This window comes from Phodopus roborovskii, unplaced genomic scaffold, assembly GCF_943737965.1.
Source record: "Phodopus roborovskii unplaced genomic scaffold, PHOROB, whole genome shotgun sequence".
NCBI classification, from domain to species: Eukaryota; Metazoa; Chordata; class Mammalia; order Rodentia; family Cricetidae; genus Phodopus; species Phodopus roborovskii.
Window position 1 is genome coordinate 23949493 of NW_026126540.1, and position 14104 is coordinate 23963596.

General features: G+C 48.4%; 1 protein-coding gene across 2 annotated transcripts in view; it reads right to left on the reverse strand.

Annotated features, from left to right (window-relative positions):
- Ints3 (integrator complex subunit 3) overlaps window positions 1-14104 on the reverse strand; it is a 41112-nt gene that overhangs the window by 6666 nt on the left and 20342 nt on the right. Inside the window, exons 6-20 of one of the 2 annotated variants that reach the window (XM_051199410.1) lie at window positions 13901-13967; window positions 11394-11538; window positions 9886-10015; window positions 8318-8415; window positions 6235-6426; window positions 4672-4759; window positions 4152-4231; window positions 3672-3763; window positions 3263-3369; window positions 2505-2624; window positions 2084-2213; window positions 1699-1753; window positions 1385-1440; window positions 977-1021; window positions 723-842 (exon numbers count right to left, since the gene is read on the reverse strand). In XM_051199410.1, the coding sequence (XP_051055367.1) occupies window positions 723-842; window positions 977-1021; window positions 1385-1440; window positions 1699-1753; window positions 2084-2213; window positions 2505-2624; window positions 3263-3369; window positions 3672-3763; window positions 4152-4231; window positions 4672-4759; window positions 6235-6426; window positions 8318-8415; window positions 9886-10015; window positions 11394-11538; window positions 13901-13967 (1525 nt within the window). Of the gene's footprint in view, window positions 1-722; window positions 843-976; window positions 1022-1384; window positions 1489-1698; window positions 1754-2083; window positions 2214-2504; window positions 2625-3262; window positions 3370-3671; window positions 3764-4151; window positions 4232-4671; window positions 4760-6234; window positions 6427-8317; window positions 8416-9885; window positions 10016-11393; window positions 11539-13900; window positions 13968-14104 lie in introns of both variants that reach the window. The other variant, XM_051199409.1, reaches the window with a different exon arrangement.

Here is a 14104-nt window from a genome sequence, read left to right on the forward strand (position 1 = left end):
GTGTTGGTGGCGCACACCTTTAGTCCCAGCACTCATGAGGCAGAGGTAGGCGGATCTCTGTGAGTTCCAGGCCAGCCTGGTCTACAGAGCTAGTTCCAGGACAGCCAGGGCTGTTACACAGAGAAACCCTGTAAAAAAAAAAAAAAAAAAAAAAAAAAAAAAAAAGCATCTCACACAGCCAAGGCTGGCTGGAACTCGTCTCCTGCTTCTATCTCCAAAATGCTGAGACTTCGAGAGATTAGACCTCGAGAGAACTGATGGATTCATGATCTGAAGACAAGATCGGGAGGCAGTGGAAATGTCCTGCAGCTTGTGGCTTAGTTGGAGGCACTGGGGCATGTGCTCACAAGATTTGTCCCGGCCCTTCTCTGTAACATTCATTCTCTTCTTGGCTGTCCCTCTGCCACGCACCCATGATGCCCACTGATGCCACGTTCTGTCTGTCATACCACAGGATGGAAAACACAGACCCTGCACCGAGCTATTTGAATCCCAACCAGCATACACCTTTTCTCTAAGTTTCTCTCAGTGTGTCATGGTGATGAAAAACTTTCTAACACAGGATGTATGGGCCCTGGGTTTAACCTCTGGTACCCAAACTAAAAACAAAATGGGATTGTGCTGTGCTGATAGTCAAAAGGGGAGGGAACTGGTGCGCATACCAGAGAAGCTCTCTCTCCAGAATGCCCCAACACCATGTAGAAGGCAGAAACCACACCCACCTTGCCCTCAGATAGTAGAGCAGGTGGTAGCCGATCTTGGGTTGTTTTTGGTACAGCTCAGAGAGAAGGTCCAGAAGCAGTGAGAAGCTGCTGTTGTCCTCCTGCATCTGGCACAGGTTCCTACATGGGTAGAAGAAGGCAGACTCTCCTAAGGGCGGTCTGCCCACAGAACACCTCCTTCTCCCTAGAGGACAGGGACATTTGTGTGCCATCAGAGAAGACGGCAGGCAGACAGACCCTCAGATGAGGCTTACCTAAATATTAGGTAGAGAGGTTTCCCCACAGACTCCTCCAGGGACCTAAAAGAGGAAAGGTACATGTGAGAGACTAATGAATGGAGACTACCTATCTAAAAACAGATAATATGAAATACCAGGCATCTAGCTTGCTCCCTTCCTACCCAAAGGCAAACTTCCTGCTGCCTAGTGGTTTGGTAACAGAAAAACTGGTTCCCCACACAGAAGTATAATCTGAGGATGTCATCCTCACTGAGGGTCAGGGATGCTGGTCCACAGCCCAGTACTCTCAGGGCCCATCACTAAAGCATGGAAATACCACGTGAAGAGGGTTTTTCTCAAGTGCACAGTGGGGTGTGCCTGTAGTCTGGGCTGGAAGGGTACACTCTGGCTTCTGAGGCCCAGGGTGTCAGAGGTGAGCCTTACTCTTCAGTGACCTCTTCAGGCAACACCTCTCCTCGAAAGTGGGCCTTGAAGAGCTCCTGTAGGCAGGAAGCAAGGACAGACAGCTGCTCGGAGTCAAAGTCTTCCTGGTGACAAGACAAGAGAGGGAGGAGACATTATGGCCCAGGTCCAGCCTCACATCCTCTGTGCCCACCCGTGTCTACCTCCCAAATCATCTCACTCTCGTCTGGGGGGAAGGGAAGGTAGGAGTTCGATTCCCAGTGAGGCCTATGCGAGGAGCTGTAAGCTGGAAAGGCTTGGGCTGTTTTCTCCCTGAGGACTTGGGTCCCCCTTACCTCCAGGACCTGGTCCACAATTTCCTGCATGACCTCACACTGGGCCTCGGTGTCGCTGCAGCATAGAAGTGAGAGGAAATTAGGACAGCAGGGGCAGGACGCACCCCAAGCTGTGTGGGAGCTCCCAGATCAGAGGGGAGACTTCTGGGCCCCAAGTCCTGCCCTACTCCAGGCCACAGTGGCTCTTACCTCCAGAGTCCAGAGAGTAGGGCCCAAAGGTGTTAGGGCTCCCCTATTCCCAGCCCACACTCCCCACCATCAGCCAAAGACATTTCTCATGAAGCTTCAAAGGCCCCTCCACACCCCACCATCCGCCCACACCATCTGTGTAGAAGGAAACATCTGGCCTGGACCTCCTAAGCTGGGGAGTAGGGTTTGTACCCACCTTCCCTTCTGTAGCTGCAGCACTTTGTCCCTTAGAGACTCATCTAACTGATCGAGGTAGGGGGTGACATCGACTGGCTCCTCCACAACAGTCTCCTTGATGGGGTGGAAGCGGAACTCTCTCTTCTTCCCTGAGGAAGGGTTAAGACTCCAGCACCACACAGGCCATGAGCACCCGTGCTCTCCTCACAGCCTGTGTACCTGTTTACTCAGGGTGGTGATTCCCAGACTCTACACTTGTCCCAGCTCATACCCACAAATGGGCAGGACCACTTTATCTACCCTCCTGCCTTTAGCACCAAATGCTAAGCTCTGGACTGTTGAGCCTCATCCAATGATAAACAAAGCTCAAGCTCATGGGCAAAGAGGTGGGACAGAAAGACTGCAGACAGGCTGAGAGCACTCCCTGCTGCTAACCTTACCTTTACTATTGAGATCCTCCTCATCATCACTGAAGGCTGCATCTGCATTGTCATAGCAACTCTCCTCCTTATCTGACAGATGGTTGTCCATTTCCATGGAAACAGGCTCTTCAATTTTGACTTGTAAGTAAAGAGAGAAACACTCCGGGTAGCCTCCTGTGTCCCCCAGCCTACCCCATGCTTCTGGGAATGAGACTAGTGGGCTGGTGGGAGAATGCAGTTTGTGCCCCAGATGGCACACTGCTGGAGGGACAAACCTGCCTTCTCAGTTCTCTGTGGCCCACCTAGAAGAAGGGCTATCACAGGACAAGACTTGCACGTCAGCTCAGGGTGCTGAGTGATAAGTGAGGCAGTCTTTTCCTTTCTGAAACTGGGCTTATGTACCCCAGCTGCCCTTGATCTCCAGGTCTTCCTGCTTCCTCCTCCCAAGTACTAAGATTACAGGCATGCACTGCCATGCTCGGCTCTAGGGATATTTATTAATGCTCTTTAATTTAAAACCAATTTGGAAAGTAGTGCTTGGCTTAAGCCTTTATTCCAAAACAAAGAATTGTGGAAGCCAGTCTAGCAGAGGGCAAGCTGAGATCAGGAGCAAAATGAACATGACAGCTCTGATGAGAGCTTGGACTAAGGACTGGGAAGACAGGTGATGGCCAAGTGACAGCTCTGAGGCAAGCATCCCGTGACAACCTTGTGTTTACTGAGAGGTCACCAAGGGAAAAGTGAGAGAGCAAGAGCAACAAGTGGGAAGTCCATACCTTCCACGGGCGGGGAGGGCGAGCTGCAGAACTCTGGGAACTTCTCTCGAAGCATGGCCCGGAGCTCTTTATCCAACTTAGGGTTGTCAAATAGGGGAGCCAAGTGTCTAATAGGGAGCACAAATGAGGAGCAACGTCAGAGCTGCTCACTGCCAACTCAGCATGGACACAGACAGGCCGGCTGGCACAACTGTGCCACTTCAGACCCTTCAGAGACAACAGGGGCAGGAAGGCCTTTGAAGCCTAGGATAACATGATAGCACGTTAGAAATCCCTGAGTCAAGGGACATTAGTCTTTTCTTCCATCAGTAGAGGTGCAACAGTATCTGGATGGCGTCTGATCTAGAGGGCACTGGATCTAATGAAAAATGGGATAGAAGCCCTGACCCCTAACACACAAATTCCTTACGCCAAGACTCGCTTCTCCACAATGTGGTTGAGGGAAGAAAAGACACCTTGCCGCACGTGGCCTTCCAACGGTGGGTAGAAGTTAGGAATGATCTAGAAGGGAAGAAGTGGAGGGAATAACTTCAATGTTTAGCTGGATCAGAACTAAAAAGCTAGTTTAGTTTTAATCAAGTGGCACTGAGACGGTATGGCTGCAGAAAGGGCTACAGTGTCCCTGATTACTCCAGGTTCTGAAGACAGAATCCTTGGACTGGACCTAGCTGTTCCTCAGAGAAACTAGATTCTATCTTGAGTCATCATCTTGCAGTCAAACTTTATGGCAGCAAGGGCCAGTTCCACTGGAGACAGTACTTGCTAATTCAGGTAGGTACAGGACTGCACTGGGAAGACCCAATCATGGGGGTGGGGGAACTCGGAATAGCAAGGAACCAAACACTGCTCATTCGGGACGGGGAAGCAAAGGAAGCATGGTGGCACTTACTCGGCACATGAAGTCCAGGAGCGTGGCAGTGATGGCTGGGTGGGGCTTCATGGAGTGATGCATGACCAGGATGGCCGGCTCTAGAGAGTGTGAGAGAAAAATAAACAGTTCCTCCAACATTGGACAGCATTTCCATGTCTGCTAATAGTTCCTCAATATCAGTGAAGCCCCTGGATAGTGCTATCTATTCCCCCAGCTCTAAACAAGCAAGGGACGCCCCTCTCCAACTGCACTCAGCCCTCATCTCCCTTCTTGTATCACTATTCAGCTCAGAGAAAAGGAGGGAGGGAGGGAGGACTGACTTCTTCTGCCTACACCCTCCCCACTCAGAGCCCAAGGCTATGTGGAAAGGCAGCAGCAACTGGCTGGCGTCATCGAGGCCACTTCCCCTCTAGGTCCAGGGAGAACCGGAGGGACAAGGGAGCTGCTCTTGGCGAAGCCACTTTCACCCCATTCCCTGAGACTGATGACTGCTGTTATCAGGGCCAGCAGTGGGGGCATGCGGGTCCCAGTCACATACCTATGTTCATAATGCTATCCTTGTCTGGACTAAAGAATAGCCAGTCATAAAACAAAGCCAGCTTGGCGTTAGAGGCAGCAACGTTGGACTGGAAAAGAGAAGGGGAAAGGGATAGTTCCACCAATCAGCTCCTATCTTTCCAGATCCTAGGGTAGATTCCAGGGCCCACTTGGCTGTTCTATCTTTGGAATTCAGTTTCCAGTAAGAGCTGGCTTAACTTCACGGAGTGAGGAATGCACAGTCTATGACATGGGAAATGGCCTGGGCTTTTCATGTATGGGGCAGTACCCTGATCAGCCACAAGCTGAGACGATGTTCACAGTAGCCAGCAGCTGCTTTGCTTGCTGAACAACCCAAGCACTTCTCTGGAGACCCCTGGGGAAGGTCCACTGCCTGAACCAGCACATTCCAGGGACACCATAAAATGTGGGAAGAGGTGAGATGCTTAAGAACGGGGTTACCGTAGCACAGAGAAAGTACACTGTGGGGAGACGAAGGCTCCCTTAGAGGTTCTCTGTGTCTGGGGAAAGGAAGTGTCCAAAGCTGATAACAAAGTTGTGGAAATAAGCAACTAAAGCAGTGGTTCTAAATCTTCCCAATGATGCAGCCCTTTAATACAGTTCTCATGTTGTGGTGACCCCAACCATAAAATAATTTCATTGCTGCTTCATAACTGTAATTTTACTACTTTTATGAATCCTAATATAAATATCTGGTATGATATCTATGTGTGACCCCTGTGGAAGGGTCATTCAACCCTCAGTTTGAGAACCACAGATCTAAAGAAAAAAGTCAGGGGAGTGTAATGACTTATGTTTGCAATGACAGCACTTAGGAGGCTGAGACAGGAAGACTGCTCCAAGTTTGAGGCCAACTTAGGCAACACTCCAAGACTTTGTCTCTAGAAATAAAATAAGCTGGAGATAACTCAGTGGTTAAAGAGCTCTCGCAAAGGACTTGGGTTTGATTTCAGCACCAACGTGAGGCACACCCACCTATACCTCTGGTCCCTCCACCAGCACACAGCACACGCAGGCATACACACATACCATCAAGTAAATGAGTAAGTACAATGAAACAGAACAATGAAAACCCTGAATCTGAACAGGAAACAACTCAAGAGAGTAACGATTATTGTTTCTAGAAACAAAGAGGACAAACACAGGGATGCCTAAGAGACCCAGGCCCAGGGGTCCCTCAGGGACCTAGGGAGGGAGGCCTCAAGGATCCAGACTTCTGAGTTGGGCACAGTGGTTGAAGCACACCTAATCCCAGTTCTGAGGGGACTGAGACAGGAAGGTTGTAGCTTAAGGCTAGCCAGAGCTATACAGTGAGATCTCATATCAAACAAACAACAAACAGATGGAGTTGGGGGCTTGGCAGTAAAGAAGATGAGCTTCAGAAGAGGGATGACTCCATTTCTAGAGATAAAGGGAGGGAGGCAAAGAGCCAGAGGAGCTCAGGGGCCACAGTGGAATCAGAAGGATGGAAGGAGCCCAGGAACATGCTAGGAGAGGCACTGGTCACCACCCGGAGTCTCTGCCCCGCTGAGTGGCCCTTTACCGTGCACGTTGTCAGGAGCCAGCCAATGATGGCCCATCGGGGCAAGATGTCTGAACTTAGCACTTCGTTAGAAGGGTGGACTACCCCACAGATGTATCGAATGAGGTCACAGCGCAGAGACTGACTGTCGGGGGTCGAGAGGTACTGACGCTGGAACCAATCCTGGTATCGCTTTTGCTGGCCAAATCGCACCTGGGGGGGAGGAGGAAGAAGTGGACAGGAGGGGGGACTGGTGAGTAGGAGACAGGAATTTCAACTTGGACCACACCCTTCTGACAACTTCAGTGAGCTCTTTGTCTCAAGTGCCCCCTCTTTTTTGGGGAGAGGGGGCATCCTGATCCTAACAACCACAAAGCCCTCCTAGCTTGCCTCAAGGCCACACTGACCTCCACACCGATCAGCCATTCTGGCCGCTAACTCTTGCACTCATCACTGGCTCTCTGGCCAGAAGCCTTACCTTTTCTTTTCTGGACCTACTGAATAGCAAAGAATGTTCCTGGAGAGTAAGAGCTAAGCCTGGCCACCACTCAGCACTGATTGATTCCTGACACAGGATGACCTGCACAGGACTGTTAACCAAGGCGCAGTATCTCCAGACCTGGCCACACAAGTCCTTCCCCAAACACACCTTAAATGTTTATAAACAACAACACTAGAGCCAGATGTGGCAGCCCATACCTGAAACCCCAGCAGTCCAAAAGTTGATGTTGGAGGGTGGTCAATAGTTCAAAGATCAATGGACTACACAGTAAGACCCTGTCTCAAAGCAACCACCAAACAGTAGCACTCCATGGGGCAGATCTGGCATTCTCTACTAGGACCCTCTCAAAAGACATCAAAGTAGATCAAACAGGTTAACAAAATGCTCCCAGGTAGAACTTGTGGAAGCAATTGTGGCTGAGTGCCTGAAACGTAGCAACTGTGGCAAACATACTAAATTTTAACATGTATGTGTGTGATGGCTAGTTTTATGACATAAGCTAGAGTGGTTTTGGAAGATGAAACCATAATTGGCCAGATGTCCCCACCAGACTGGCCTGTGGACAGGGAAAGCTGTGGTTTCTTGATTGATGAATGATTTGGCAGGACCCAGCTCTCTGTGGGTGGTACCATCCTGGGGCTGCTGGTCCTGGACATTACGGAAAGCAGACTGAGCAAGCTGTGCGAGCTAGCAAGTAAGCAGCACCCTCCATGGCTGCTGCTTCAACTCTTACCTCCAAGTTCCTACCCTGTCTGAGTTCCTGTTCTGACTTCCCTCACTGATAGACTGTGTCACCTGGAGGCGTAAGATAAAATGAACTATTCACTTTCTAAGTTGCTTCTGCTCATGGTGTTTTATCACAGTAACAGAAACCTTAACTAACACAATATGTATATACTCTAAATGTGGCCTTTTTAGAGAAACGATGTTGTAGTCCAAGCTAGCCTGGAATTTGAGATGCTCTTGCCTCAGGGTCCCAATCCATTTGCCTTCACATCCCACTGCAATCGCGCTCTCTCTCTCTCTCTCTCTCTCTCTCTCTCTCTCTCTCTCTCTCTCTCTCTCTCTCTCTCTCTCCTCTTTCTTTTGAGACATAGCCTCACTAGGTAACCCTAACTGGCTTTTAGTACATGCCTCCTTCTGCTTCTCAAGTGTTGGGATTACAATGTGAAGTGTATACTACCATGTACAGCATTTTTGATGGTTTTTCTTTTAAAGAAGACAGGGTCTCATGTAATTCAGGCTGTCCTTGAACTTGTAACAGTCCTCCTGCATCACCCTTCTGAGTGCCCGGGTTGGAGGCAAGTGCTTCTGTGCCTCTTTAGTTCACTAAACTTACTTATTTATTCCACAAACATCTTCAGAGAAAGGAAAACCATGGCCTACACGGCAATGGCTGCTTTCAAAAACAGAACTTCAAAAGAGCTGGAATTCTGTCTTGCTTGTTCAATACACAGTGTGTTGTGTGTGTATACTGTGCAATGTGCAGGCATAGACTGAACCAAGAAAAACACCAAAAAAAGTAAGGGACTTAGCCACTACTGTATGGGTCAGTGACAAATCTGCAAGGAGCTCATCTACACTGGACACAGACTGTCTTACCCGAGACGTCATGAAAAGGAGCTTCGTTTCCATGTCTGGAGTTAGACGACAGGCTAGAAATTTTCGGGACGTTCTTGACTGAAGTAGCTGTAAGATACCTGAACCAAGTATAAAAGAAAAGTATGAGACTAGAGAAATGTAAGGCAGGACTGGAGGGAAGGTATGGTTTTGCTCATGACAAGCCCAAGAAGCCCAGCAAAGGCACACAAGGTTGCCACCAGGCACACCAACTGCAGCGCTTCCTCTGCTGGCCTCCCAAAGCACGATACCCCATGTTTTTATAGTTACAAACAGACGGGAAGTTCAGGAGGAAATATGGGAAGTCTTTTTTTGTTTTATTTAGGGTTTCTCTGTGTAATAGTCCTGGCTGTCCTGGAACTCACTCTATAGCCCAGGCAGGCCTCAAACTGACAGAGATCTGCCTGCCTCTGCCTCCCGAGTGCTGAGATTAAAGGCGTGTACCACCACCGTCCAGCTTCTATGGAAAGTCTTAGCCTGCCTTCCTGTTCCTAAGTCCAATGTGATAGAATGGCTTAGTCACAGATGCTATAGTCAGAACGACCCGTATCCAAATCCTGCCTGTCGTTTACTATGTGGCCTTCAGCGAGTGACTTAGTCTTTCTGAACCTCACTTTTCTGTGTGAAGGTGAAACACTCATTTGAAGGGCTGGCACACACCCTGATGAGGAGGGGCCCAGAGCAACCAAGCGCAGCAGCAGCACGCCCCTCTCTTCGCCTCACTTCCCAGGGCCTAGACGACACTTTAGCTTGTGTGTGTGCACGCATTTGTGTTATAGATAGGTGTCGAGGTGTGTGGGGAGGACTCAAAGGGACATGAAAGACCTTGCCAGGGGAAAACAACAAACAACAACAAAAAATCCTAAAGAAGGCTTTGACCAAACTAGATCCTTATAATGAGAGGCAAGGGCCATTTCTTTTCCTTTTCTATAGCTCTAGGAATCACTCGCAGGACACTGTAGCTGCTTTATCACTAAGCTACATCCTGGGTACCATTCTTCTAGGACCAAGAGGAACCTCTGCTGACTCTGCCTAATGAATTGGCCTCTTACTTCCCTGTCAACCACAGTGAAGCTAGAGACTGTTCTTCACCTTGCCAAGGAGCTGTAGCACAGCTTTCTGTCTATGTTTGGGTTTTCAATTTTTATTCCATACATCCATACATACACACATATATGGACTCGGCTGCATCACAGTGGATGTGTGGAGGTCAGAGGATAACTTTGGGGATCGTTCTTTCACCATGTGGGGCCTGGAGATTGAATTCAGGTCATTAGGCTTGGCAGTAACTGCCTTTACCAACTGAGCTATCTTGAGGCCTTCTCTGAATTTTTATTTTTTATTTTTTAATTAGGAGCAATGGCAGCTGGAGCCAGGCAAGTAGGGCCTAGCCAGGAACTGCATGACCTGTTCTGTGGCTCTGCCATTACCACATCCAGTGTGTCCTCTCTCAAGCTATCTCTGACTAAATCTCTCCTGCTGACCAACTTCCACCCCTTCTAATCTACTCAGAACCTACAAGGACGGGGCACACCCAGGGGTTCACTCACCTGTAAACTGAGGACTCAAGGCCTGAGGGTTGTGGATGATATCCTTCCAGAGCAGCTCAAATTCTGGTATCCTAGCAACATTCTGAAGCAATCTTACAAGGTCCCGGCCAATCATCAGACATTCCATGAACTGAAAGGGAGGGTAGAAAACGGAGAGCAGGAGTGAGGATAAAAATATGCACTGCTCTTCTAGAGGGAGGACAGAAGAACAGCATGTTCTGTGAAGGGAGGGAAGATGGCTGAAGGGACCATAACATGACACCTTCTGGAGTCATTTGCTATGTAGCTGTTCAGGGAAGAGAAGCTGAAGCTGGGGACCATAAGAAGGAGGGAAGCCTTGCTGACTCTCATCAATCAAGCACCCTCTCCATTGGGAACTGTTCAGTTCAAGGGAACCACATTCCAAAAGTATAGGACTGGGAAGTAGACCCCACATATCCTAACCCAAAGTTCATTCTGCCCAACAGAAAAGACAATTTGTGATGAAGGAAATGATCTGTGTACCTGTGTGGTTCAAACAACATGAGCAAAAGCATGTGGCTATACAATTATGCAGACGCAGGTTTGGGGGTTTTCAAGACAGTATTTCTCTATGTAGCATTGGCTCTCCTAAAACCTGCTCAAACTCACAGATATCTGCCTGCCTCTGCCTCCCACAGTACTGGGAATAAAGGTGTGCACCACCACTAACTGGCTTTGAAGTTGTCTCACTTTTTTTTTTTTTTTTTTAATATTCACTCATTATTAAAGGTGTGCACCACCACGCCTGGCAAGATTTATTCTTACATTATGTGTATCATAGGCCATCAGAGAAGACTGGATCCCCTGGAACTGGAATTACATATGGTTATGACCCACCACATAGATGCTGGGAACCAAATCCAGGTCCTCTGCAAGAGCAGCATCTGCTTTAACTACTAAACTTAAATTTTATCTGATATTGCTTTTAACTTAAACTTTCCTATGTGGCCAGTGACCTCATAGCAGCTTAGATTTAAGATATCTCTCTTGGGAGAAAATACAATAAAGAATTTTGTTGTTGTTGATTTTTCAAGACAGGGTTTCTCTGTAGCTATGGAGGCTGGCCTCAAACTCACAGAGATCTGCCCACTTCTGCCTCCTAGGTGCTGGCAATTAAGGGCATGTGCCAACACCACCCAGCCAGTAAATAATTCATAACCCACACAAGTAAATGTCATTTTCTTGTGGGATAGGTGGGGGTTGATGGAACATTGGGCACAAGAATAGCTGCTATCTGTTGTACAACAATGTAAATCAAAACTGACCAGAAGAACACTGGATGCCAGCACTGTGTGACATTTCTAGGATCAAGGGGTATTCCAGGCTGATCCCCTGTCCTTTGGTCCTGAGCTATCTAGGGAAAATACCACATCTGAACCACCTGTACCTCTAACAAGTTGTCCCTGGCCCCATAGTTGCATAAAGGCCACAGGGACACCACATCTAGGTATCACTTCCTCACACTTGATCTTGTCCTGTTCCCTTACCCTTTCCCGAAGCAAGGAGATACAGAAGTCAACTTCCTTCTGCCGAAGGGTCTGGAGCTGGGCAGTCCCATGGTGGTCCACGATAAGTCGGAGGTATGTGTACACGGCCATGGCAATGAGGATGCTGCTCTTCAGGACCCACTCCCTGCAGGAAGGGAAGACACTGCACCTACCTCCTGCCTAGACCTCCTCACCCTACCAGCCTGCACCTCAAACTCCTTTGATGACCACACACTGAGAATGGCTTCTGTCCTGTGAGGGGTTTGCTCAGGGTGCTAACATCTAACGAGTTGACTACGATAAAGGTAACTAATTTTCTTTACTAGATAGATGCCCAACAAAGTTAGGTGCTGAATGACATCAACCTCTTTTTTTTTTTTTTTATTTAATTCTTTTTTATTTAATTTATTATAGACATCAACCTCTTATAAGCACTTCCACAGCTGCCAATAAAGTAACTGTGCTTGTTGGCGCAGTCCACCACCATGGCCCATCATATGTGAAATGGTTTATGTGAGGCACCAGGAGCATGGGCAAGCTACATTTCCCCTGCTCAGCTATGGGAAACGTTCGTTTTCTGTGTCAGGAGCTCTCTGAAGATCGACGCAAGGACTTCTGGGGATTTCCAGGACCCTTTCAGGACATGGAGTTCTCAGAACACATTGTGCTAGCCCTCTATCAAGCTTATTATAGTCAACCATGCCACAAACTTTTCCCTGGTTCTAGCCACCAACCCCACCCTCAGATAATGAGTCACCTGCCCTAAGCCCTAACCCAAAATCTGGGTGCATGTTGCTGGTTGGGGATGGGGTATGGGTGTGTGACACCTGAATTTAGATGGTAAAGCCCATTTCCTAGGGGGTTTAGATTTTTCCCTGGAAAACAATGAAGAAAGCATCATCTATCCAAAAGGAACAAAAGGAAAGACACAGTGGGGAGGTTCCCACCACTTTAATGCTGCCTGCAAGTGCCAAGTAGTTTATAATTGCGTTGACACCCCTGCTGAAAGACACAGCACTGGAGGAAGAGTTTAATTAGTATGACCAGGCAACATCCTGAGTCCGGAAAGTAATCAAGCCACTTAATTAACTAAAAGGCTATATGGCCTTTTCTTTTGAAGTCTTCTCTTTCTTCGTGTGTGTGTGTGTGTGTGTGTGTGTGTGTGTGTGTGTGTGTGTGTGTGCGCGTGCGCGTGCGCACGCGCATCATTTCTGTTTTTTGAGACAGGGTCTTGTTATAGCCCAGGCTAGACTTCATTCATACTAATCTTCCTGCCTCAGCCTCCCAGGACTAGGATTACAGGCATGCACTACGATGCCCAGCACCCTCCTTTTGTTTTCACAAAATGGAAATGCTAGCCAAGGACACATACTTCCTTTTGCCCCCACATCCCGAAAGATACTTGGAAAGGTTAGGTAAACAGGATGGCAAGCTAGAACACAGTTTAAAATGCCAAGTTATTCACTTTCACCAAAACCACGAAGGGGCTGAGCAGCAAGGTGGCTGCTATGTGACACAGTATGGGAAATTCAGCTTTAAGGGTTGACAGGAACAGAATGAGAAAATCACTTTTGAGGAAGATAACTAGCAGAGGGGAAGCACAAATCTGACCGCTAGGCTGGCACAATGAAGAGGAGGAGAGGGAGATGGAAGTAAGGCTGTCTAGCCAGAAGTGGCAGAGAAACAAGAGGTGTAAAGAGAAGCAGAGGTCTAGTAAGAAACTGCTAGGAAGTCCCATTGCTAGTGAGATGATGCCAGCCCCAGGGCAGCTGCATAACTGAGCTCAGGGCACTAGGTGGCGCTGCACGGCCGGCCTGGGCAGAGCACAGCTTTGATTATGAAGAGACCCATTCTCTTACATTGAAACAGATATGGACAATATTAGGCCTGCCAGTCATTTGGCTACTTGATGTTCTTACTCTGAAAGAGTCACTAAAATGAAGTGATGCAGAAATTGGGAATATGGGGTCACGGTGAAATTTACATAATAGATCAGCTCTCACACCATTTCTAGTCCTTTGCTTTGATGGGGAGAGGAGCAAGAAAGACAACCGCACCCCATGTCACCTTCTAGCAGGATTCTCTATTCTATTGCTCCTTTGCCCACACTGCCCTGTGCCATTCCAAAAAAGAGTATGTGCTGGACTGAGAAGCTTGGAAGAGAGGCAAGGTACCTGCCAGGCTCATATGGCTGGCTGGTCCCCTCTACTGAGCTCATTTCCCCCTCAACTCCCCCAAAATATAAACATTCCAAGGAGGCCTGGGTCAAAAATAAACCCTTATCAGATGAAACCAGTTTTCCCTGGGCTCTGAGATATTTTAGCAAGGTCCTTCTTTACCACTCTCATCCCTTGGGACACACAGTGGCATTAATTCTTTCGTCTGCCACCTTCTCATTGCATCGGAGTACTCTACAGCCATGAGCCTTTCTTCCCCATGTCCCATACTCACACCCCTCGTATCTGGTCGTATCTGGCTCTTGCCCCACCCTTCACGGTAGACTCTACCTCTGCTCCGTCAGGATATCCAGAACACTTTCTGCCAACCAGATATTTTTGGCTGTAACATCGCCACCTGATTGCAAGGGGACGGGAAGGGGGAGAATCAGAATACAGTAGCTCTAATTAGCAACTCAGCTAATCAAAAGCATCCTCACTCATCCTGCCGGCCCACCCAGCTATCCCTTCACCACTGCCCTGAATGCTAGAATA